General features: G+C 41.5%; 1 protein-coding gene across 1 annotated transcript in view; it reads right to left on the bottom strand.

Annotated features, from left to right (window-relative positions):
• FBXL7 (F-box and leucine rich repeat protein 7) overlaps positions 1–25,522 on the bottom strand; it is a 369,958-nt gene that overhangs the window by 243,745 nt on the left and 100,691 nt on the right. Inside the window, exon 2 of the mRNA XM_084783693.1 lies at positions 9,929–10,018. Coding sequence (XP_084639819.1) covers positions 9,929–10,018 — 90 coding nt within the window. The remainder of the gene's footprint in view (positions 1–9,928; positions 10,019–25,522) is intronic.

The raw sequence follows: 25,522 nt of genomic DNA, 5'->3' as shown, positions 1-25,522 counted from the left end.
ACACCCCGGTGCAGCATGTGAAGTCATCCATTCACTATTGCACCTTCTACACACACTACAAAACCCTAGTCGCAGTGTCCTGGGAAGCCTCCCCTCTCCCACCACCTCCTTTCCTGTGTACCTCACGCTGAGGCCACCTGGTGAGACACCTTCCTGCTCCACCCTCAGTTATTAATGAACTGAACTGCTCCATCAGTGCCACCCAGGCACTGGTCCAGCCATTAGATTAGATTTCTTCAAGAATCAAAGAATTGACTGATACATAACAACAGATACTCGTTTAAGACTGAACAGAAAGAAGGGGATTATGGGATGCTGCAGGGTGTATGATCTGCCTAAATGAGCAAGTCAATTCCAAAGTGATTTTTAAAGATTCCTCAGGGAGAGGATAATACATTGTAGGGAAGAATTGCCAACTGTGTATAACTGTGACCCATGGCTGCCACCTATTTCTGTCAGTACAAGTGCCAATCAAAGGTATTTAAATTTACACCACACTCTTTAATAAATCCCCACTTAATTAAGCAGAAACTACCAAGAAGCCTTAAGAATGCACAAAGCCTTCACTACATGCATGTTTAGTTGTACTGAAATGAATCATAATGTTTACATCTGAGACATGTTGATTGCTTATTCAGTGATCTTTTTGTTTTTCAGCAAAGGGTAAGCTAAGAAGAAGAAATAAACATAAGATTATTTTAGAAGTGGTATTAGGATATCAAAGATCAAAAATACCCCTTCTCCAAAGACTACATAAAGACACTGAGAGGTAATAGACATCTCTATTAAATATTACTTTAAGACGGACACTCGGGGAGGAGCATGAGGGTAAGCCAATTTCCCCTGGACAATGGTGTATGAGAGTCATTCCAGATCATCCATTTTTAAAGATAATTCCTCGATGAAATTGTACCTAGTTTGAATCTGATGGGTAGTTAGGGTTTTATTTCTAAGATTACAAACCTATTTTGTAGATCACAAATTGATGAGTTTTGCACAGCTTAAACTAATCCTTGAATGCAAATTGGACATCTTGCCTTTATTAAATTGGACACGCTGACTCTATTACATGCTCAAATCCCCAGAGGTAATTTGTGAAGTGTTTCAGATCTACCTAAACTTATAATTAGGCAGCAGCTTAAGCTATAAGAGCAGCCCCGTCATGTCGCAGTGAACTGCTAATTAAATTAGCAAAACACATTAAGTCTCATCAGCCAAAGCTTTGCAAAGATTTCCTATGTGACCCTGACACTTTGAGAGATTAAGTTTAAATTTAAATTTTAAAGGCAAAACCAAATCTATGTAAGAATCAGCCACCACCTCCTTTTACATCTAATGGAATTTGCAAAGATGTCATCTGATTTCAGAATCTCTAATGTCTCTCCAACCTTCATACTTGAGCCCATGTCATACTTGAACATTGTTGAGTGCTATTACTTTCTTCTAGCCCTCTACTTGTTGTTCATCTTTCTATGTTGTATAATTTATGTTACAAACTTCTGCTCTAGTTTCTCTTGCTTTTTAGGCTGAGTTATACTCAGCTGTGAACAGTTTCCATTTGTGCTCTGAAATCAGGATCTTCTCCTTGAGGAAATTACCAACTAAACAATGAGTTACCCCAGAGGATGGCTTGGTGAAAAAGATCACTTGCTGTGGAAACATCAGGACCTGAGTTTAAATCCTTCTATAAAAAGTTGGGCATAGCTGCCTATGCCTATAATGCTAGCAATGGGGGAAGTAGGTGGGTGGTTACTTGGAGCTCACTGGCCGGAGAGCAAAGCCCAGTCAGCAACTTTCTGAGTAATAGCACATCACCCTGTCTTAGGTTATAAGTCAGTGAGTGACAGAGAAGACACTGTCTTTCTATGGCTACCATCTATGAACACAAAACAGTGAGTGCATGCATTTACATATTCACATACATGTAACACACACATACACGCACACATACAAACAGAAACAGAAATAATAATGCTATGAGATAACTTTAAGGAAAAACATGCCAATTGATTATTTAATACCTTTCTGTCAACACAGCTTACCATTGTAGGTTAGACTCTGGTTCAGTCTCTTCAGAGTATAGTAATTGTCACTTGCAAACTTATTCTCAGTAGTTTAGTATAACACCAACTTGGAATAACAGATAACAACATGGCTTATGAAGGGCTTCTGTGTATAACATTGGCAATGAAGAAAAAAATATGAGTTGATATTGGGCAAGATAACTTCTCACATGAAATTTCAAATTATATTTTGATAAAACCTTGTAAATGATTGTTATAGAGTTTCATGGATTACTGTGGATAAGTACAGGGGAAAGATGTCAAGCAGAGAGGGCAAACAAGAGCGGTCTATAGGGAAGGTGCTGACGGGCAATAAGCAGATTATGAGAGGCCCACAATGATATCCATTGCTATATATAATTGCCATGAGTTGAAAACTGAGTAAAGGGCTGGAGAGATAGATGGCTCCGGGGAGGGGGCAGTTAAAAGCACTGTCTGCTCTTATAGAGGATCTGGGTTCAACTGCCAGCACCCACATGGCAGCTCAAAATTCTCTGTAGCCCCATTCACTTCCAGAGGATCCAACACTCGCACACAGACCTACACACAGGCAGAACACCAATGCACATGAAGTAAAATAAATAAAAATATTTTAAAACTGCACAAAGAGAAATTTTCAACAATTACAAAACACATACAAATGATCTTAGAATTTGGGTCTCATAGCCCATCTTTAGCATTTACTAGTTTGTATGACTTCAATCCACATTTAGCTTTTGAGTTCCCCTGCCCATCATTCCAATGGAAGCATCAGTGCCTATTTGGCAATAAATATGTGATGACTGGGCTACTTTAAATACAATCCTGCTCATGACAGCACTTGTTTGCACCTGATAGGTGGGCCTCCACAATAGATACTGTTTGTAGCGGGAAGCTGGGACAATGGCTCATCTGGTAATATACTGCCATGCAAGTATAAGCACCTGAGTTCAGATCCTTAGCACCCATGAAAAAGCTGGGGGCAGAGTTACATCTGTAACCTGCAGTGTGGAAGGGGTGACCGAGACAGGAAAACACCTGGGGCTTGCTAGGCATCCAGCCTTCCTGAATCAGTGAGCTCCGGGTTCAGTAAGAGAGCCTGTGCCAAAATATAAGGTGGAAAGCAACTAAGGAAGCCATGTAATATTGACTTCTGACCTCCACACAAATAGACTTATGTACATGTACACCCACATACATGTGCACATGCATACCACACACACACAAACACAAAATTCACTGAATAGTAATTTAAAGCCTTGAGGGCTTGAGAAACGACCTTCAGTTAAAAGCACGATCTTTCCTTCGTCAGTGAATCATATTAACTTTGTTTAAGAATACACCCTGAAAGAGAGTAGACAGAACACAACATAAAACAGAGCAAATAAACAAAGCCATATGCCTCAGCGCATTCAAATCAAGTCTCTTCCATACTGGCCTAATTTGGGCACTGAAAATGTAAGAAACCACTGACTATATAAATAAGCGGGTGACTGTAGGGCCAGGAGAATATCACGACGAATTCTTTGTGAGTCGACTCATGTCACGTGCCTCAAGTGAAAGATTTAAAATCCCTTTTTTGCAAGGAGTCAATTAAAGAAGCAATTCCACAGAGCAGTATCAAGGAGATCTAATGCAAAGATGAATAGTGAAGCCATTAGGGGGGTTGAGGGCCTCCATGTGAAGTCATTAGTTATGCTGGGGCCCTCTGACCTCCTAGAGAAGACTCAGTCCTTCTAGAAAAAGCCAGGGTCCACCTCAGTCCAAAAACTTCTTGCAAACCATCTACACAGCCTGCTTTGGCCTTGAGGCAAGCTCATAATAGACATGTAGAAACAGAGAAAAAAGGATTAAACACTTCAGCCTATGGAAAGCAATAGCTGTTTTGTTTGTTCATTTTGAACACTGCAGAGGGATTTGTTGATGTTGTTAGTTGATTTTTTTCCTAGTTTGTTCAATCCAAAAGTACTGCATCAAACTCCTGCATGTAAACTTACTAGGGGTATATATAATCTCCAAAAACAAACAAACAAACAAACAAGCAAACAAACAATTTCATTCTCAGTGTCCCAGGTATTTCTTTGTAAAATTGTCTTTCTTGTCTTGCAAGACAGCAGGTGAAAAACCTGAGAAACTGAAACAAAGAAAAAGCAATGGGCAGTTAACAAGGTTGGAGGTGATGCCCTGTTGGCGAGGCCAAAATGTGTGACACAAAGGTTAAGAAGCCCAAAGGGGGAAGCCCCCACTGCCAGTGCGCTGTTCTGATTAGAAGAACTGGTAGGTACTCCTGACCTGCTATGCATTCCAGAAAGGTCTTGTACAAAACAAAATACTCCACTGCAAAGTGAAAAGAAGACAAAGTATATGGTCTTTGCCACTGTCACAAAACCCCTTGGCAACAGCAAGAACAGTGGTGACCAGTGTGGTTACACTTGGCACGATGCCTAGGTATTATCCTACTGAAGTCATGCCATGGGAGCTACTGCATCTTGACAAAATGTGCATCAGCCAGCACATGAGATGGTTGGGTGCCAACATCATCACCAGGGCCATCTGATCACCCTCACAAGGTGCCACACAGGTAGGAGAGTGGTTTTCCTGAAGCCTCTGGGCAGTGGTTGCTACTCATGACTGGACCTCTTGGCCTCAACCAAGCTCCTCTGTGTAGAACACACCAGAAGTTTGTCATTGGCACCTCTTCAAAAAGTCACTATTGACAAGGCTAAAACTCCCAAACACCTACAGATGCTTACTTAAGAGGAAGCAGTTGCGCATGCGCAGACACTGGGAGGGAAAAGCCCTTCCACATGGAGAAATAAGAGATAACAGAGCACAGCTGATCAGAACGCTGGGAACTTGGAGACTTTGGCAAAGATCAAAGCTGCTCCTCAGCTCCATGACTAACAGTGAGCTCAATTCTTTGTGACAAATGGTGTATACTCACAAACTGGTGGTCTAAATTGCTAACAACCAAATCGAACAGCTTCCAGAGTTATGGGGCGAGGAGAAGAGGAAAAGAAGAATGGAAGGAAGGAAGGAAGGAAGGAAGGAAGGAAATGAGGGAGGGAAGGAGGGAGGGAGGAAGGAAGGAAGAAAGGAAGGAAGAAAGGAAGGAACTGGCCAGCCCCTTATAATTCCAAACTCCTAGAACTGTGCAGGTTAATACCCCGAGGAACAACAATTACAACGCAACCATCACACCTGTGCTGCCTGAGAGCAATAGGTGACTTGGCCCTGTTTAAAGAGCAGCTAGCTGAACTAGTAGTTTCATTTTAGTCCAGTGCAAGAGCAAGACTGATCTGTTGAGTTGTCATCTTTAAAGCCACATACATCCTCATGCCACGTGCTCTGTGAAGGTTATATCTCAGCTTGCTTTCTGGGATGTCACAACCGAACCGAGTCTACTAACCCTGCTCAAGGCTGGTTACTGTGTCCCTACTCAATTTGCACATCCAATGTGACTTGCACTGTTTGCGGTCGAAGGTCATTCTTTTTAGCATGGGATGTTTGAATGGATGGGAAATGGCTTCAAAAGAAGAATGTGAGGAGCAACACAATTGAAAAGAATTACATTGGGTCTTGCGAGGTTGCCAAGCAGGCTATGCTGGGAGAGTAGAAAATGCCCATCTTTCCATACTTGGACCTAAACCCCCAATAGTGTCAGGAAATTGGGAACTTAAATTATCACAAGGAATGTAATAGCCTGTAAAGAAAGCCTGTGTAAGTTGTCAGGGAGGACTCTGTTTCCAGCGCATGTCTTTGATACACACACTTGGAAGAGAACATTCCTTGTGGGACTTAAATGCCAGTCTCAGCTAAGTACTATAGTGCATACTGAAGGGGAGATAAACCTGTTTTTTAGGATTCTAAGTGTGGGATTGGAACAGTCTCGTGAGAGAACAGGTAGGTTAATTCACTAGACGAGCAACCACCGCGTGCAGGAGCTTAATTGTTGCCAGCTGAAAAGATTCCATGAACAGACTCTGGGAGGAGATATATAAATGAGCCAGAACTGGAGGCAGGGCCTTTTGGAGACTTGGGATAGATTTGGCTCTTCATCACTGCACTTCAAGACGCTCCTAAAGAGAACTGCTTGAGGGAAGGCTTCGGGGCTCTAGCTCCTGCTGAGGTTCTGGGTTCTGGTTACCCCAGGTTCCAGCAGAAGAAATCCTGCGGCTCATGCCCGGAGAATCGTTCCTCGGAACTGATATCCTTAAGGTTTTGTTATTGTGTCCATTAATCCTCATTTCCTATTGTTTTGGTTAGTCGGGTTATAAGTGACATATGCTTGGTCACTAAGTTGTTAATAAAATATATTGGTTAAGAAAATTGAGCCTACAGCATACTGTAATATTAGCACTTGGGAAGCCAAGACAGAGAGACTACAAGTTCCAGGTTAGCCTAGTCTACATATAAAACTTCTATATCTAAGATTAAGAAGAGGCCTTTTCTCATGGATTTAACAAATTTCATGAAATATATCCTATGATAAGCCATCTTGAAGCAGGCACTGCACATTGGCTGGGTGCACAGGACCACTCCTAGGCCACTTCTGTCTTAAGGGCCAAGCCATAGCCTCCTGCTCTCCTTCCAGAGCTCAGAGGCAGCCATGTCAGAGAGCCATTAGCATGACTTAGGAATCTGCAGAAGTGTCAGCTCCCTCTACAGCCTTCACCACTGTCCAGTTAAAAAGCAAGGTCATGGCATTGTGATTGTCCTTGTGACTACTTATAGTTAAACCCCCACCGGCATCCTCCACCCAAGTTAAAAGCAGACAAGAATGTCCTTCTCTTCCCTGTACACCGTGTCCCCAGTGTATATCACCACACACTGTATAGTAGAATTCATATTTTCTAACGAAGGGCATAGCCTGTTCCATTAACTCTCTGCTGGTAGTCACACTCCAGTTCACACAGATAGATGCACACAACACCACAGACAACAACAAAAACCATGTACCAATATATTACCTTCCCTTTCCTCCCCATCCCACCTAGGGACAGCCCAGAACTACTATATGGTGTTTGCAACCCCACTGCTATAGTTCTCAGGAGCTCAGGGTGATGAATAATACACATTACTTGTTTACTAATCAATCTAGACCTTTAAATGAGAGTTAGTCTGTGCTCCCAGAAGGCAACGCTGATGAAGTCAGGGGTGAAAAAAACTTCTGGAGAGAGTCAACAAGCTGAAGCTAATCACTGCAAAAAGCCATCCCCACTCTCCCCAGTTTTCTTAACATTGAAAGTTAAACAGTTGGGATGGAGAGATGGCTGAACAACAAAAAGTACATTCTGCCAAGTTCAGGGCCCAGCACCTGCCTCAGGTAGCACATGGCTGCTGTACCCCCAGCTCCTCAGAATCCAATGACTCCTTTGGCCTCTGTGTGGAATTTCACATGCATGTGATTGCAAATGTACCTGCACATAGCTGCTCGCAAGCAGACACACACATACACACACACACACACACACACACACACACACACAAAATAAAAAATAAATAAACAACCTCTTGACAATGGTGGGTTAACAGTCAGATCAACTTTAAAGGACCTCTCTGTCATCTCTGTAGGAAGTTGATACTGGCCTTCTGTTGATCTACCAGAGCCTTGCCAATAAGGGTCACCTGGTATTTTCCAGAAGGAGGCAACTCACAACATCAGGTAAATCCATGAGTGGAGGTCAGAGAACATGCCACCCTCATCACTCATCCTGAGATGCAGCCTGAGGGCCTGTCATCTGTGTGGGGAAATTAGCCCTGGCGACTCTGCAGTGCAGCACAGAAACAGCTGCACAGCAGGCAGCCTTCAAACACACGCCCCTGAAGTAAATGCCCATGCTGCATTCAGAGATTAGGATTTTAAATTTTCATTAATCGGAAACATGTAGAAAAAAATGTATCTTCATTCCTTACCCCTCCCCTCCCTCAGAGAGCAAAGGTTAGCATTCTTTTTTACTATTTTTCAGCCCTCCAACTAAATGACATCTTCCACAGGGTTGAGGCTTTTCCTCCTAAGATCTATAAACAAACTCCACATTAATTTAGCCCATTAGTAAAAATTCTGTTTCATAAGAATATCAAATTTTCTTGTAGTCGTTTCCCCCCTGGTATTATTTGCATAATGGCAGAAAATACAATCATGACAAAATGTGTAAAACCTTACCGTAGGAATCAGTACCTCTCCCTTGGGGATGTGGGGAGAAAAGCGAGCTTGACATCACTAGGCTTTCATTATTTAATTTTTCATAATAGAGAACAACACTTTTAAATGTGCAAAATCCTAGAAACTCCTTTCCCAACTCTTTTGACAAAGCACCAGTACTTTCTATGTTTAAAAGGGGGAAAAAGGAACAATGAGAAAACATAAACATGTGCAAAACAGCTTATCTTACAAATTTAACTATTTTCATAGGCAGAAGGATGTGGCAGGAATAACTGCCCCATCCTGGTATGAAGAATTGAGACTCTCTTAAATGGGCTTCTTAGCTGAAGATAGTCACTCTGAATAAATGGAAGCCGTTTCTGTTCTGTTTTCTCGGGACAGAGGTCTCGAAAGTAAATGGCTATAACCAAACAGTGAAAACTCACTGCCTCCACTGATTTTCAAGAATGATCAAACGCCCCCCATTTAACTTAGCAAGCGGAAAATTAAAATTGGATTGCTACCTGGCCCTTTGCTGCGCTAAGTAGAACACACCGATCCATCTGCCTTAGAAGCTGCTGATGCACGGGAAACAACACACGGGGCTAAACACAAATGAACACGATCCAGCTACCCAAGCCACCTAGACACCACGGGCCTGAGAGTAATGAGCTCTGAGAAGGTCAGTCTGTGCTCCCTGACACCAGACAAAAAAAAATATAGAAAAGAGAAGAGAAACCAGCGGCGGAAAAGCATCGTCATCAATCTGTAGGTCCCAATGTAGAGAAACAGAACTTAAGAACTCAGGAGGCCAGCACCAGCCTGTGAGCGTGGCTCCTGAAGTTAAGGGCAGCAGAAGCTAAGCCTCAAAAAACAAAAACAGAAACAAAAACAAAAAACAAACAAACAAAAACAAAACAAACAAACAAACAAAACACCTGAACACAAGCTTCCTTAGCACCCTATACATTTGAGAAAATCTGGCTGCATAAAATATGCAAATAAACTGGCCCCTTTTTTAAAAGCCTTCCAGCAAAACTGGCACAAAAAATGACCTTTGTGGGATAATTAATTTAGAGGGAACTCTTGCTCAGAAAGGGAACCAGCCATTGTGTTTCGCATTAAAATAAGATCATTGGGTCATAGAAATAATTCCTCAGTCAACCAAGTAATAGCTCAAAGCTTCTTGGGAAGCAACGGGATTCCAATGTGTACTTCCACAGAACAACTGCACAGTCCTTCACCAACCATGGGAGAACAAACGGCTGTGTTTAATTGTGATGTCTTATCACACAGTATTGAAACAGCAAAATGAGGCTTCTTTGCATGTGCCAAACATCAGTGATTAACTCAAGTCCTACATATAACAGGGCCGTGACCCTCCTGCCTGCAGCACCCTGAATTTAAGGAACAACTATTTTGAATATTCCTGCAGCAACTCTCAACTTGTATCAAAAGCTCTTGTGTCATACCATTTTGGCATTTGGGAACACTGGTATATGATGTCACAGTGGCTTATCATCTGTCTTCATATTAAGACTCTTAAACCCATGAATCGACTGCAATGGCAGCACCATCGGCGTAGCCAAAGTGAACCTTGGAAAGTCATCACTTTCTCTTTTTCAGCAATCTGAGAGACTCTCATGCAGTAGACTAGAATTAAATCCCACACCTTCTCTTTGTCTCTCAAACAGCCAACTCTGAGAGGAGAAGACGCGACAGGAAGACCGGTCATGCCTACCTTCGCTGGTGGCCACATTCCTCTGGGCTTTGGTTGGTGTGTGATCTGTGCTTGAACTCACGTCGGATGAGACGCTTGAGCTGCCTTTGCCTAGAGCGAAACAAGAGACACACACAAAAAAAAGTGGGTTGTAGGTTTTGTAATTTCAGAACTGGCCCATGCCCTTTACATAGATGCGCATTTCCAAGTAAGTGGCTGCGACACAAAAGGTGGAGTTTATTAAAGGCTTCTGACTTGTGCATTAGATACCTTTGGGGACATATCTGACACACATTACAGGAGAATTAAAACCCTCCCTACAACGCAGCCTGAAGATGAACTCAGACAGGATATAAAACATGGCCAATGCACTAATATAATCTTGTCTTGGCATAAACATGAATAAGCAAGTACATGTGGGGAGCACATCCCCTGTGTTAACACCACCATACACTCTGCATTTTATAGCACTGGAAATAAAGAAGTGGCAGAATAAAGAATTATCAGAGGAGTGAGGGCTTGCTGGCTACACATGGCTATATCACATTCAGAACACAAATTCATGGTTTAATGTATATTTCTGAGGGGAAAATCAACTGCATATCCAACACAGTGGTCCTCACTCCAGGAAAAGGTTTCTATTCAAAAGGAATACATGTGAATGGTTGGCATAATTTTTGATTGTCATAAGGAGGAAAGAGGTGCTAATTAATGGCCAGGGGACTGCTGCTATACACACACACACACACACACACACACACACACACAAATAATAATAATAATAATAATAATAATAATAATAATAATTATTATTATTATTATTATTATTATTATTATTATTATTTTATAGCTTCAATCCCAGCACACTTCATGTGTGATATCCTGGTCTACCTGATTTTCCATAAGTCCAGGCCAGAGTCTTCACACTCCTGAACTTATATATAACCGTACGCATTAATACATATGCTCCAGAAGACAGAAGAAAGACTGTAAATACAAACCACAGTCACCCACAAACTCAGGGAAGGCCTGAGTGCTATGATGGAAAATGTCAAAATGTTCCATGTTACCCATGTCCTCGTATCACCTCCTCCTTGTAATTTAAATATACCTGAAGCACTGCACCTCTAATTAGCCCAATACAGCAAAATCGAGGGGATTTTGCCAACTGACTAAAGTCCGTAAGTTAATAATTCTTTAATTAAGCAAAAGGAAGAGTATCTTGTGTACACCTAAGAGAATGAGGTTAAGTGCTCTGAGAGGTTCTAGAGGAGGGAGGACCTCCTGCTGTCTGACTCTTAAACTGCAAATGTGAAGGGTAGGGTTAGGCTTATCATACACTCGGGGAATGAAGTTGGCCAGCATCATTAGAGAAGAGACGAGGACCCCAGAGATTCAAAGGTTCAAAGACTGATACTCTGGCTGCAGCTTTGACCTACTCCGTGCAAAGGACTCAGTTAATTCATACGCAGAACCCTGTGAGATGATAGCTGCACCTTATGTACGCCGTGTTCTCTTACGTCACAGCTGAATTTGCAACAGAAAACCCACTAACTATATTAAAGACACAATTATTTCATTCTACAAGTTACAGTCAAAAGTTTACAGTAAGCAGAGAAACACTGTATTCTAATAGTCTTCCCAATGCTGTAAGCAAGGAGTCGGGTATTTACTTTCTACCAAATTGCTGAAATCTTAAGCCCAAGGACACGGCATTAAAAGATGAAACACATGGGATGTAATTAGATAGTTTGAGTGTGGTCCTCATAAATAAGATCTGTGCCCTTGGCAAAGAGCTCTCTGTCCTTCTCTGCCACATGGGGGTTCAAGAGAAGAGCAGTATATGAGCCAGGGAGCAAGCAGGTCCTCGGCAGGCGCCAAGTGTTCACTCCAGTTCTAAAGTACTAGCTTTCAAACTAGAAGGACTAGGTGCCTATTGGATATAAACCACCCTGCCTTGAGTATTTTGCCATAGTAGTCCATATGGACTAAGCCAAGTTTTGTTCAATAAGCTAATAATCTAAATGCACCGTTCAGAACAGCACAAAGTCTTACCTGTAAGGAGCTTCAGGATTCTGGCTGCTATGTGCAAAGTCATGGAAAAGTCCAAGGTCATGGTAACATAACCCGAGCAGGCAAGACCACTAACTGTTGTTTCCTCTGACTGCTGCCCCTAACTCACTGTGACTTGTGCTCCATCAACTCTGCTATTTGGATTGCATTTCACAAATGTCTCCCTCTGCATTGTGAGATGTTACAGTAACTTTGCATTTGTTTGGGTCCAGCCAACCTTTTGGACTGGAGCCTGTGGAGGTAGGTGTGTCACTTAGCGACTTAGAAATAGGTGAACTTGGTACCTGACCTCGGTGTGCCTCTCCTTTGTTTTGCAATCTTGAGCATTCACTCCTCCTGCCTTCCTTCTGTGCTGGAACTTCAGCATCTGTAGCTGATAGGGAAGGGGCTTAAACTAAGAGATTTCCTCTGGCTCACACTGTTAATGACTATGAGTCCATTAGATTATTCTTCAAAGCCAAGTAACACAAACACTCCCTTTAACAGGGCCAAAGTGTTACTGTGCACCACCTAATTAAGACCTAGACTTAAATTATTGTAATTATGTTATTGTTTGGTCATATACAAATGGAAAACGAAACAAATCCCATGTGTTCTACCGCTTATTCAACAAGAAAATCAAAACAAAGTAACAAATTAAGCACAAAATAATAAACTCCACAACATGCAAGTATGAGACTATTAATTTAACATGATGGGTGGTGGTGGATTGTGCTGGGATTAGCTTTAAATCTTAAACACTGGCTGCTATACCAATCAATGTATGCTTGTGTTGAGGATTTCTCTGCCACCCTGGGATCGGTGAGAATTAACTCCACCTGCCCAGCACTCCTTGCAATGAATTCAGAGATTTTTAGTTTGGGGAGATGGCATCTCACCATGTAGGCCTAGCTGGTATGGAATTTTCTTTTTTTAAAAATATACTTTATTTGAGATGTAACAAGAATAAATTAATTAAAAAATAAATAAATATACTTTATTAATTTATTCATATTCTCAATTGTCCCCTCCCTTGTATCCTCCCATTCCTCCCTCCCTCCCATTTTCCCCTAATTCCCCTCCCCTATGACTGTGACTGAAGGGGATCTCCTCCCCCGTATATGCTCATAGGGTATCAAGTCTCTTCTTGGTAGCCTGCTATCCTTCCTCTGAGTGCCACGAGGCCTCCCTATCCAGGGAACTTTCACTGTAGATCAGACTGGCTGAGAATTCACAGAGCTGCCTCTTCCTCCCAAGTGCTGAGATTGAAAGTTTGTGTCACCATACCAGGCGGGGCGTCCTCTCTTACAACAAAGGAGACCATCAGCAGAACTTCATTTGGTCTGATTTCATGATTCCCATCTTTACCTCTTTTGTTATTTCTGCTCTATCAGTACAAAATTATTGCTGAAGAGCCCTCCCTTAAGAGACAATGAGGTCTTACAGTGGGGTTCTTATGCTGGGAAACGAGAATGTCATGTTTTAAGAGTTTCACTGCATACAGTAATTGTCCATGTCAATGGACGGACTAGCTTGTACAAACAACGACACAATAATCATCTGTGTCAATGGGCTAGTTTGTTGCATGAATACTTGCACACAATGGATAATGACTAGATCAGGATGCCCAAAGATTCTGTCACCTTAGAGAACCATTCCTTTGTGTCGGTAGCTTTCATGTTTAAATACCCATCATATTGAAACTCCAAAGATAACACATGCCTGAGGGAATTCTCCGTTGCATCTGGAGACCTGTGCATAGCATCCTTGTGCTGGTGAATGCGGGGAAGAAATAAAGGAGAGGCAACAATAGTAAGGGTTCTATGTGAGGCTGGCAGGAAGCGCCTCACCTGTGTGGTACACCCTCATACTTTAGATGTTTCACCTTATTAAATATTCACTTTCAATACCTTCCCAATTGTGCTTCTGAAACTCTTTATTGCTCCTCAAAGTAAATTTTAGTCTTCTCCATCAAGACTAGCACAACATCATAGTTATGATGGACAGCAATTAAATATTGAGTGTATATATCTACTTTATGCACAAAAAAGCAAGGGCACTGACCTTTCAAGAACCACTTTTGTCCCCTCGAGGACAAGATTGTCTCCGCTGATGTCCTAAGGCCATCAATGAGTAAACATCATATGAACCTCTGCTCACAACCTTTTCATCAATAGACCAATGCAAAACCTTGTTTTATATGTGTGTCTCTTCAAAGTCGCCATGTTTGGTGTGGTTTTGGCTCATTTACATTAAACTTAAGGCCAACAGCACTGTGACTTGAGACTGGGTGAGGAAATCTATACGGGACACTAGAGTCTGCTTTTAGGAACCCTAGAGAGCTTGTTAGAACTACACCCGGGGCGTTTTCAAAGGCAAAATTACCAAGAGACAGTAATGATGAATAATGTACCAATAAACAGATAATGAAGGAATACCGGAGATTGCTGAAGATATATCTCAGTGGTATATCACGTATCTAACATGTACAAAACTATGAGTCTGATCCCAGTACTGTGAAGATGCAAAATAAAAAGAATAACAACACAAAATAGGGCGGCGAGCAGCATGAGATAGAACGGCGGAGCACCCCCTCCCTAAACTTCTCGTGTGCAGATCATCAACAGAAGACAGAGTTTTGTTACCTGTGTGTAATCACACATGGCATAGGTATTGGCATTGATGTGAGTAGTTATAGGCAGATAAACTTGAGAATACGGTACATGTCAACATGAGGGTTGCCTACCCATCATCAAGTCCTCAGGGGAGCTTGTAGCTATCTTGGGATGAGTAGAATGGGAGGGTGTGAAGGATCCGGAGTGAACAACCTGAACCTCGTACTTGCATTTGCCACTTCCTGGTCTTGGGAAAACAAAAAAACCATTCCTGTCTTACGAAGATTAATTCACGCATACTACAATTACTGTGGTCATTAAACAAAATCACTCACATACATTTCTAAAGATGGTATAAGATGCTCAGAAATACCCCCAATTTCTTAGTATAATCAGGTTCATATTCTCCTCGATACTGCCATGATGTCCCCAACTGCCCAGCATCCGGTAATGAAACCAGTTCCCAGTGAGTTCAAGAAAAGAAAGAAGGAATAAAATTAATTACCTCAGTATACAGGGAGTGCAGGTTCGCAGCTTCCAAAATGAGGAGATGACAGAGACAGTTTGCTGCCTGAACAGTCACCCAAAACTCTCTATAACATAGGAGCATCATCTTCAGCCTTCTGGCCCAATATATCTGACAGACATATTTGTGAGGCAGGAACAATTGAGGAATTGCTTACCCTATCTTGGCAGAGTTTGGCTGTTGACTCTGCCTGCATCCAAGCTTGCCCATTTTAAGGCAGAATTAAGGATATTTTGTCCAGTGGCTTGTTTGGGGCATTGAAATCTTCTCCATAAGGAGGTTCTTTGATACTCATCATCTTCTTTGAGGTAGGCTGGGTGCTGCCAGGAGTTAACCTGTCTCATTGCCAAAAAAAAATCTTTAAAATAATAAAAAACATCTTTAAATTCTTTATGTCTCTGAGGTTTTTGAATACCTTATCTAACTATTTTACCCTTTCTTTCTTTAGATTTGTATCTATCTGTTAAACCTAGGATATATATTCTTGTGGTAAAAATGACTAGCAATTGATATGACCATGATTTGGTCACCTAACAAATAACTTGTATAATGTTCTTATCTTAAACAGCCTGCAATAGCACTTTCAAAGTATTGGAAGTAAACCTTGAATTATAATTGAGTTGTATGGTACAATACCTCATATTAGGGTAAATATATATACATATATATATTTGTGTATGAATAATAATCTTAAATTTGAATTCTATACCAATGTATCAAAAATTAAACTTATTTTGCATCAATATACAAAATTCTATACCAGTGAATTAAAAATTTTATTCCTTCTCAATTCTCTGATGGAGCTGAAGACCAGATAGTTTAGTTTTACAAATAAGCTTATTTGTTTAGGGCCTAATATGTTTTTAGGTCTAGACAGATATTTTAAGTTGATAATGCTGAGATATGATAGATATTGATTTACATTCAGAAGTTTAGATGCACTAAGATAGGAAAGATGTTTTCTTCAAGGCTGCCAAATACAAGTAGCCAAAGCACTATGCATATAACATTTATATAATTCTGGATTGTTTCATGGTTCTTCTTGCTGTGTTTATCATATATATATATATATATATATATATATATATATATATATATATATATGTGTGTGTGTGTAATAATGTATATGTATATGTATATGTAAAATGTATATGTAAAAATTTATATGTAAAAATAAAAAAGAGGAGAAAGATGGTAATGGCAGGATAGTTGAGAATGCAATAAAGAATTAAATATTAAATGACACAAAAAATAGAAGTTCCATTCCACAAAAGTTGATAAAATGTTATTTATAACTACATAAATAAATGTGCATATAGCTATAATCCTCACAATAAGTAAATCAGTTGGTGGGTCAATTCTTCTGGCTAATTCAGACACACTATCAACTCAGGGTTTTCAGTACAACCACATGCCTGCGTTCACACCAACCAAAAATTCCTTAGGATTTTTCTAATGTTTGGAAAATAAAGATAATAATTTTTAAATGGATCTCATTAGAGAAGGATTAGACACACAGTAAGCCCATTGGTGACCACACTAGGCTGCCATGATAGTTCTTAACCCATGGCCCTACAGCGCCTTGTTAAAGTCAGCAAGTCATGAAACAAAGATCTGAATGTGAGGTGGAGACCTTTCAGGAGATAACTGACAGGGAGGGGGTGACAGAGGGGAAAGGAAAATAAGAAACAGTGGAGGGAGGTTGAGAGTAAACAGAACACATATTCATGGATGAAATGATCAAAGAATAAATTTTATAATAAATTATAAAATCAATAAAAAAAAAATACAACCTGCAAAATAGAAACTAAATTTCTTTTCTGTTTTCATTCCTGATATCCAAGTTGATTTTTCAAGTAATTGAAACAAGATGATCAGAATTTCTCCCGTGAACTATAACAGCACAAGCAAAGGTGTCATAGAAAAGTCAGCATATGAAAAAAATCATGGGTCCTCTGATTTCTCATAGTCTTAAGAGGCCCCCAAAATGTCTTGATTTCCTTTATGAATTCCAGATTGTATGTTGCATGTCACGTGATTTACAGACACCAAACACAAAGCACCCAAGCAAGTTTGGAAAGCCATGTGGTAGCCCCAGCTCTGCTTCCAGATTTTCTCCATTGCCTTGCTTTCAAGCTATTAGTTTTAAATCATGAGAGCCTGATTACATATTAAATATCCATCCACACTGAGATGGCAATTCACCCTTCAAACTAACTATACCTGGAATGAACAACACCAATAGGATATTTTTATTTACTATAATTTATTCACATTACATCCCCATTGTTATCCCCTCGCTCATATCTTCCTGTTCCAACCCTCCCTCCTTCTTCTGCACTCTTCCCCTCCCCTAGACCTCTGACACTGTGTCGGGGTTCCTTCCCCACCCTCTGACCACAACGTATCATGTCTCATCAGGATAGCCTGCATCCTCTTCCTCTGTGTGCCCACAGGCCACCGAGCCAAGGGGAAGTGATCAAATCAAGAAGACCAGAGTTCATGTCAGAGGCAGTCTCTGCTCCCTCCCCCCATTCCCTTCCCCCGCCCCCCATCGTGGAGAATGACATCCAATGGCTATAGCTGAACAGGAGGTCTAGGTTCTCTGCATACATTGTCCTTGATTGCTGCATCAGTTTCTACACACCCCCATGGATCTCCTTATGGAGCTCCTGACCCCTCTAGGTCTTTCCAATGCTACTCTCAGCGCTCTGCCCAGAGTCTGGCTGCAAGTGATTCCAAGCGTCTCTACCAATACCCTGTTGGGTGGAGTCTCTCAGAGGGCATCTATGTTGGGCTAATATCCACTTACAGGTAAGTATATATTATGCGTGTTTTTCTGGGCCTGGCTTACCTCACTCAGAATGATCTTTTATAGTTCCATCCGCTACCTGAAAATGTCAAGATTTCCTTGTTTTTAACAGCTGAGTAGTATTCCATTGTGTAAATGTACCGCAGTTGCTTTATCCATTCTTCAGTTGGGGGACATTGAGGTTGTTTCCAGATTTGGGCTATTACAAATAAAGCTGCTGTGGAGAATGCCCTGTCCATTGGCTAGATCTGGCTAGGGGTTTGAAGTTTACTGCCTGTACTGTCCTTGGCTGGTGCCATAGTTTGAGTGGGACCCTTGGGCCCAAATCTGCCTATCATAATGTTCTTCTTGTAGGTTTGGGGTCTGACTTTCACACGTACTCTGGTGCCTCATATTTGACCATGTCCCCTGGATGGGGAGACCTGGTGGCACTCAGAGGAAGGAGAGCAGACTACCAAGAAGAGACTTGATACCCTATGAGCATATACAGGGGGTAGAAGTCCCCCTCAGTCACAGTCATAGGGGAGGGGAGTAAGGGGAAAATGGGAGGGAGGGAGGAATGGGAGGATACAAGGGAGAGGATAACCATAGAGATGTAATATGAATAAATTAATAAAATAAAATAAAATAAAATAAAAACAAAAACAAAAACAAAAACAAAAAACAAATAAAGCTTCTGTGAACATAACTGAGCAACTGTGCTTGTTATATGTCAGAGCATCTTTCGGGTATATGCCCAGGAGTGGTATAGCTGGGTCTTGAGGTAGAATTATTCCCAGTTTTCTGAGAAAGCATCAGATTGATTTCCAAAGTGGTTGTGCAAGTTTCCATTCCCACTAGCAATGGAGGAATGTTCCTCTTTCTCCATATCTTCACCAACATGTGCCGTTGCTTGAGTTTTTTGCTCTTAGCCATTCTGAAAGGTGTAAGATGGAATTTCAGAGTGCTTTTAATTTGAATTTACCTGATGATTAAGGATGTTAGGACTTTTTAACGTGTTTCTTGGCCATTCAATGTTCCTTAATTGAAAATTCTCTTTTTAGTTCTGTACCTAATTTTTAAAAATTGGATTATTTGGTTTGGTGGTGTTTAATTTCTTGAGTTTATATATATATATATATATATATATATATATATATATATATATATATATATATACATACATACATACATATATACATATAGTATATTAGCCCTCTGTCACATGTAGGGTTGGGGAAGATCTTTTCCCAGTCTGTAGGCTGTTGTTTTGTTCTGTTGACAGTGCCCTTTGTTTACAGAAGCTTGTTTACAGAAGCTTCCTGTGTGAGGCAGGAAGATCAGGCTTTTGATCTGGATCTTATAGTGGGAAGACACACCTTTAGGCTGGGCTGCACCTTCTAGAAGCCCATATAAGGACAATGGAGAAGGAAGGTTTTGTTTTTTGCTTGCTTGCCCTGGATTTGCTAGCACATCCATTCCTTCACTGGTTTTAGGGCCGACATGTTCAAGATTGCAGCATCTACAGAAGATCCGCTGAGACACCAGCCTTGTGGGAATGAGAAACTACTAAATTCTTAGAATTTCCCTTTGCAACTAGCCATTGTTGGAAAAGTTGGACTGTAAGATATTAAAATAAATTCTAGATAGATAGATAGATAGATAGATAGATAGATAGATAGATAGATAGATAGACAGACAGACATATTTTGTGACACTGAATCTGGCTAATAAACTAAGAGAAAGAGAGATTTTCAGTATCTCAGTACTAAATCAGAGGAACACTGACTCAGATTTGTGTATTGATTTCACTACCACACCACTCACCATTATCTTCAGATAGTTTGTAATCTTATTTGAGCCACAGGTTAAAAATCTGAATGCAGAGAATAATGACATATCAGTTCAAAGAACTATCCTTAAACCCTGGCTGAAATTCATATTAATTCTTTAAAGAAACTGATAGCAAATTGTAAACCTGTATTAGCTCCTTCAGGCCAAGAGAGAGCAGGTAAACTGGTGACTTGCTAAGGATTGGAGGCCTTCAAGGAAGAGAGAAGAGGAACAGAATCCCGGGACCTCTGCTGTCCTTTTGTGGGATGAGAAGAAACATCAGCTGGTGCTTCTATCCTGCATGCTGCACAGGGACAGTCAGAAGCAGTGGACAAGGCTGGAGAGGGTCACTGAGTGCTGTTCTTACCCAGGGTCTGGCAAGGAGCAGGGCTTTAAGCAACAGAATGCAAAGGAATGAAGCCACAGAGCAATGTACTGCCCCGGGTTGAGTTGGATGCCCAGTGCTTTTGGCCACATAGATCCAGACCAGACAAAGGGCAAATGTCATATGTCTATACTGAGCACTGGGCTCCTCACACACACACTGGTGGCAAAGATCCGCATTTAGAGACAAGACTTGCCAGGATGCCCGGGGCTTCCCCTCTCTCCCCTAGTGAGTACCTCTGAGCTTCTCTGTAGAGCTGAGCTTCAGGAATACAGTGAATTTCTGTGGAGAGTTTGTGGGCAGTGCTTCCTTTTCAGTACTGTACACACAGACCCAGCAGGTGAAAATGTCAACCCTTGCCTTAAACACCCATGGCTTGAAAGAGATAGATGATGACTATCAGTCACAAGAGTCCAGAGGCTGACAGAGCAAAAACAGTGAAACAAAAACAATTTTAGGAAATGAGCAAGCACGCTGTGTCTTAGTACTGCTCCTCCCTGAGTGGAGAAAGGTTTGCTTCTATTAAAACAAAAACAAAAACAAAAGCAAACCTAAAGCCAGTCTTTCCTTCACTATTCCCAGATGCTAGTTACTAATAAGGAAAGGGGGGAAGCTACGGCTTCTGCACCACATCCTAAAACACACAGAAGCCCGCAGCATGGCCAAAGCCCATGGGACAATACACATGCCACTCAAGAGGATGGAGAGCCAGAGCAGAGATCCCGGTGTCGGGGTCAGAACACGGCCAATAACTAGCTGTGTGACTGTGGCGATAGTCTTGTTTTGCTAACAATTCAATTTCTTCGTTTAAAGAATTGGTTAATAGGATACAAAGAAAAAAAAATCTCACAAAAACCGAATGAAAAAGGTAAGGTAAGTTGCTTATTATGGTACAAACATCACATCGGCTGGTACTCACCCTTCCTCTTATTCTTAGTCAGTAATTCAGACATGCGTACTAAATAGGCTGCATGCAGAGGACTAGAGTCACCACTAGAAAAGTGAAGCCCCAGAGCACATTGCAATACATGACAGATACTTGAATTTGACTAACTATGCATAGCAACATGATTGTTTTATACAAGCTTGTAAAGTGATAATCTCCGAGGCTGCTCTTTTTTTTTTTTTTTTTTTTTTTTTTTTTTTTTTTTTTGGTTGTGTTGCTCTTTTTCAAGGAGTGACAAAGGACATGGGGCTCTCTATCAAACTGTCTAAAGGCAAAAAAAAAAATGATCAATCACTGTCAGGCTCATAAATTGCATGCTCCTGTTTTTCTTTCTAACACTAATCCTCCGCTTTACATAACTGGACTGTTTAAACAATGACAATCAAGGCACATTGACTGGAAATCATGTCTGTCTTTCCCACTTGATTTCCAACTACAGATAGTCGGGCTCTGCATGTTTCCTTCCTATCTATCCCTGCGCTGCTAGGTCTATACTGTGGACACTCAATACATGTGTTAAATGGTTTACGTAAGTGGCTGGCTACAGGAGTAAAGTAGAGGTTTATCCTATTCCTTTATCCCTGGCCCCATGGTATTTTCTAAGAACCAACATCCAAACCCATGCTCACTCAACAAAGTCTATATAATTCTTCTGCATGGAGCTGCAAAACATAACTTCCCAAACACGTACAGATTCCCCGTGGGGACATACAGTATAGTAGTCTGCATTAGTTCCCTGGAACCATCACAATAAATTACTTCTAGCTGGATGACTTAAAATAACCAAAAAAAAAAGGTATTATTTCACAGTTAGGAAAACTACCAGTTTGAAAACAAGGTGTTGACAAGACCATGTCCTGCCAGACTCCATGGGGAGTCTGGTGCATGCTTCTTTCTGAGCTTCAGTAGGTTGCCAGCAATCCTTGAAGTTCCTTGGTTGGTGGCAGCCTAAGTCTCCTCTCTGCCTGGGTCATCAAGTAACTTCCTTGCCTCTGTGGTCTCTGTCTCTCATCTGAACATCATTCATGTGGATCAGAGGCCGCTCTACTCTCATAGTCTATATTGCAGCTAACTGAACCTCCGACGACCTCATTCTCAAATAATGGTCCTATTAATACGTTCTGGAAAACTGGAGAAGAAGAGAAACCACACTACTCACTCCAACGTGAACACGAGCATCATTAAACAGAGAATCCCATCCTGATCTGCTGTATGAGTGGGTATACCATGCTCACTTTTCATTGTGTGGCAGGCATTATTATGGAAGGAAAGCAAGTTGAGCAGGTAAGATTCAGAGTTCCAGAGAATTCCAGGAGTTTGAGATATGCTGATTGGGAAAAGGCAGCACTTAGCACACAGCCTAGATGGTTTCATGGTGACAAAGTACCGGACAGAGACCACTCCCCTGAGCCACACAGCACCTACTGGCCTTCAGGAGACTCAGTGAGAGTTAACACAGATGCCAGATGACACAAAGACAGATGCTGCTGCCGCTGCTGCTGCCACTGACAGATGGTGCTTCACAGCTGGTGTTCTGAACAGAGTAATGAAATGCTCAGAACCATGGAGGGGCTAGAGGCTTCACGCATGAGCACAGAATTTCCACTGTAACTAACGTAAGTCACTGAGAAGTCGTTCTTATGCTAATAGCATCACTACAATTTATACCAGTAATCAATTTCTTCACACACGCCCAAGTTTCAAAGAGCTACTGTGCTCATGGACCATAAAAAAAGTATCTCTGCGCAAAGGAACAGCACACTGTTCCTGAGGGTCTCCTCCATTTCCGTTTGACCTGAGAGCCTCTTCAAAGCCATGTGCTCCTTCTTGGCACTGAGCCTAAGTGTGGATAAGTGTGGATGGCCTCTTCTGATCCACTTGCTCACTTTATCCCACAATATCCTGTGACATACACAATTCCATGAATCACGATATCCACGGGGTTGTCTTCTGCAGGGTTTTGAGAGTGAGGAAACGGCAGAGAGAACCCACCCTGGTCTTTAATAGGAGAGGGAGTATTTACCTCTGAGTCTGCAGCTGTTTGTGGACTAGTCCCAGGCCACAGTTAGACAGTCACAGACTGTTGGAAATTACTGCTTGCTGGCTGGCTGACTCCAGTTTTTTTTTGTTTGTTTGTTTGTTTGTTTGTTAGGCAAAGCACCTTCCCAGGCATTTGTCTTAATTGTCACTGAAGACCAATCTAAACTGTGACACTTCTTTACATGGCCTTGTTGCCCTCTTTTCACACATAGCGGCAACAAGAAAGAAAAGGGGAGGGGAACGAGAGCCTTTTTCATATTTACATCAACTGCAGGACAATCAGCCCCATGGTCACTTCCAACCATTCACAGGCAACTTAGTGAAATATCAAAAACAAGACACAGGCAACAACCTATTGTCAAAATTCTAAATATGAAATCTTGAAAAAAATCAGCTTTGATTTATTAAGAAGCTTATAGCAAATCCAATTTCCTACCACAGAGAAGATTTGGGAACCAACTGCAGAGATGGAAATCCCCATCTAGACCCACACTTTCTCACTGACCAGCAGGAGTCCTGAATCAGCTGAGACATCCACTGGCTCATCTCTAAAGGGGGAGGGTGAAGGTGAAGGAAACTGCTTTGCGCTTCTTCTCAGCTCTCCGGCTCTCTGCTTACACTTCTTTATAAGCCCCTTCTTAAAACTGTATCTAACAGTGTATAGCTAACAAAACTTCACACTATTTCCAGCAGGTGACAAGCTCCAGAAACACCTAGAAGGTAAGGGAATATCCTTCTCCTTATAATAATAATGCTGTGCACATATGTGCTCTCTCACACCCACCCCTACATTTACACATATGTAACTATATGTACAGGGATAGTAGTACACATACATGTGTTGGCTGTTATTCTCATTGACTTCACAAACTGCATGGCAGAAACACCTCGAGTGAAGAAGAATAAAGTCTGGTACATAGTACCAACAAGCGCTTGGACAGAGCACCATGGTAGCAGCAGCACGTAGAGAAAGATGCTATTTATCTTATAGCTAGGGGCTATACACTGGTCTGCCATTCAAAGGCACACCCCTATAAGTTACCTTCTAAAGCTGGTTTCCATCTCTAAGTAGCATCCCAGATGAGGACCAAGCTAGAGAGGGAGACTTCACATCCACATTGTAACATAAATACGAATTTAATTTGCAAACACATTGGTTGAATATTCCAATGTTGTCTTTGAGCCTCTGACTTTTGAAGTTGCTAAGCTAGCAGGACCTTTTTAGTCTCCAAATGAGGGGACATATACGTGTGTGTGTGTGTGTGTGTGTGTGTGTGTGTGTGTGTGTGTGTGTGTGTGTGTATAGCCTCTTAAGATCATCTCTATCTCTTCCTCTTTCCTTGGAGTAGAAGTTTTTGTCCTTAGATCAGTTGAGAAAAATTATAACACCATTCTATGAGAGCAGAGGTACCACTGAGACCCAGCAGCTGAATGGCAGCAAGTAGAATCCTCACACGACCAGAGCCCTTCCACTACTGGAACCTCAAGAGGAAAGGCCAATAAGAGTCCACTGTGAAGAATGGCTGTCTCACGCCAAGGCTGCCCTGCCATCTAATACATAGCCACCACCACATGGATGGCTGAGACTGATCTCACCTCCGGGGTCAACAGGTAATGCAGCCTGTCATAAATGATCAAAAGAAGCCCATCTTCCCTGCCCTATGAAGAAAAGGCAGACAGAGGAGCAAAGGTGCTCACTGGTAAAAAGTAGTTTCCCTTTCTTTCTCTCTCTCTCTCATATATATATATATATATATATATAATTTTATATGGACCTATAAATGTAAATACAGTATATCAACAGCAGCAGGTATCAATAGTATCCATACAACATCAAAAGGAGGTGCGTTTGACTGACTCAAAGATGGAAGCTTGACCTTCAATGAACTCGTGTTGGAGCTAGGCCTAATGAGAGATGACAGGATCATGTGGCTACCACAAGAGGAGTTGTAAAAAGCTGAGGCTGGCCCTCCTGTTTTCCTTTAGTATGAGCTCATTTGCCCTTTCACTTCTTGAGACATCACCCAGGCCATCACCAGACACCAACAAGGTTATGCTGCTGGACTCTCTAGAGTCATAAGCTAAATAAACTTCTTTTTTTTTTTTAGATGACTTATTCACTGTGGGATTTATAGCAAAAGAAAATAAAGCAAGAGAAAAGGAGGAGTGTCATATTTACTTTTCTGTTGCTATGATAAAAACCCCCCTTCCCCCCAAAAGCAATTTAAGGGAGAAAGGGTTTGTTTTCACTCACCATGTGGGTCAGCTGATCACATGGCATCTACAAACAGGAAGCAGAAAGCAATGAATGCTGGTGTTCAGCTCCCTTTCTCGCTTTGATACAGTCTAGGACCCAGCCCAAGAGTTGAGGTCACCCACAGAGGGAGAGTAGGTCTTCCCACCCCAATTAACCTAATTATGATAATC

The sequence above is a fragment of the Acomys minous genome (genome assembly GCF_964271855.1).
Source record: "Acomys minous genome assembly, chromosome: 5".
Classification (NCBI taxonomy): domain Eukaryota; kingdom Metazoa; phylum Chordata; class Mammalia; order Rodentia; family Muridae; genus Acomys; species Acomys minous.
This window is presented reverse-complemented; position numbering and strand designations above follow the sequence as displayed.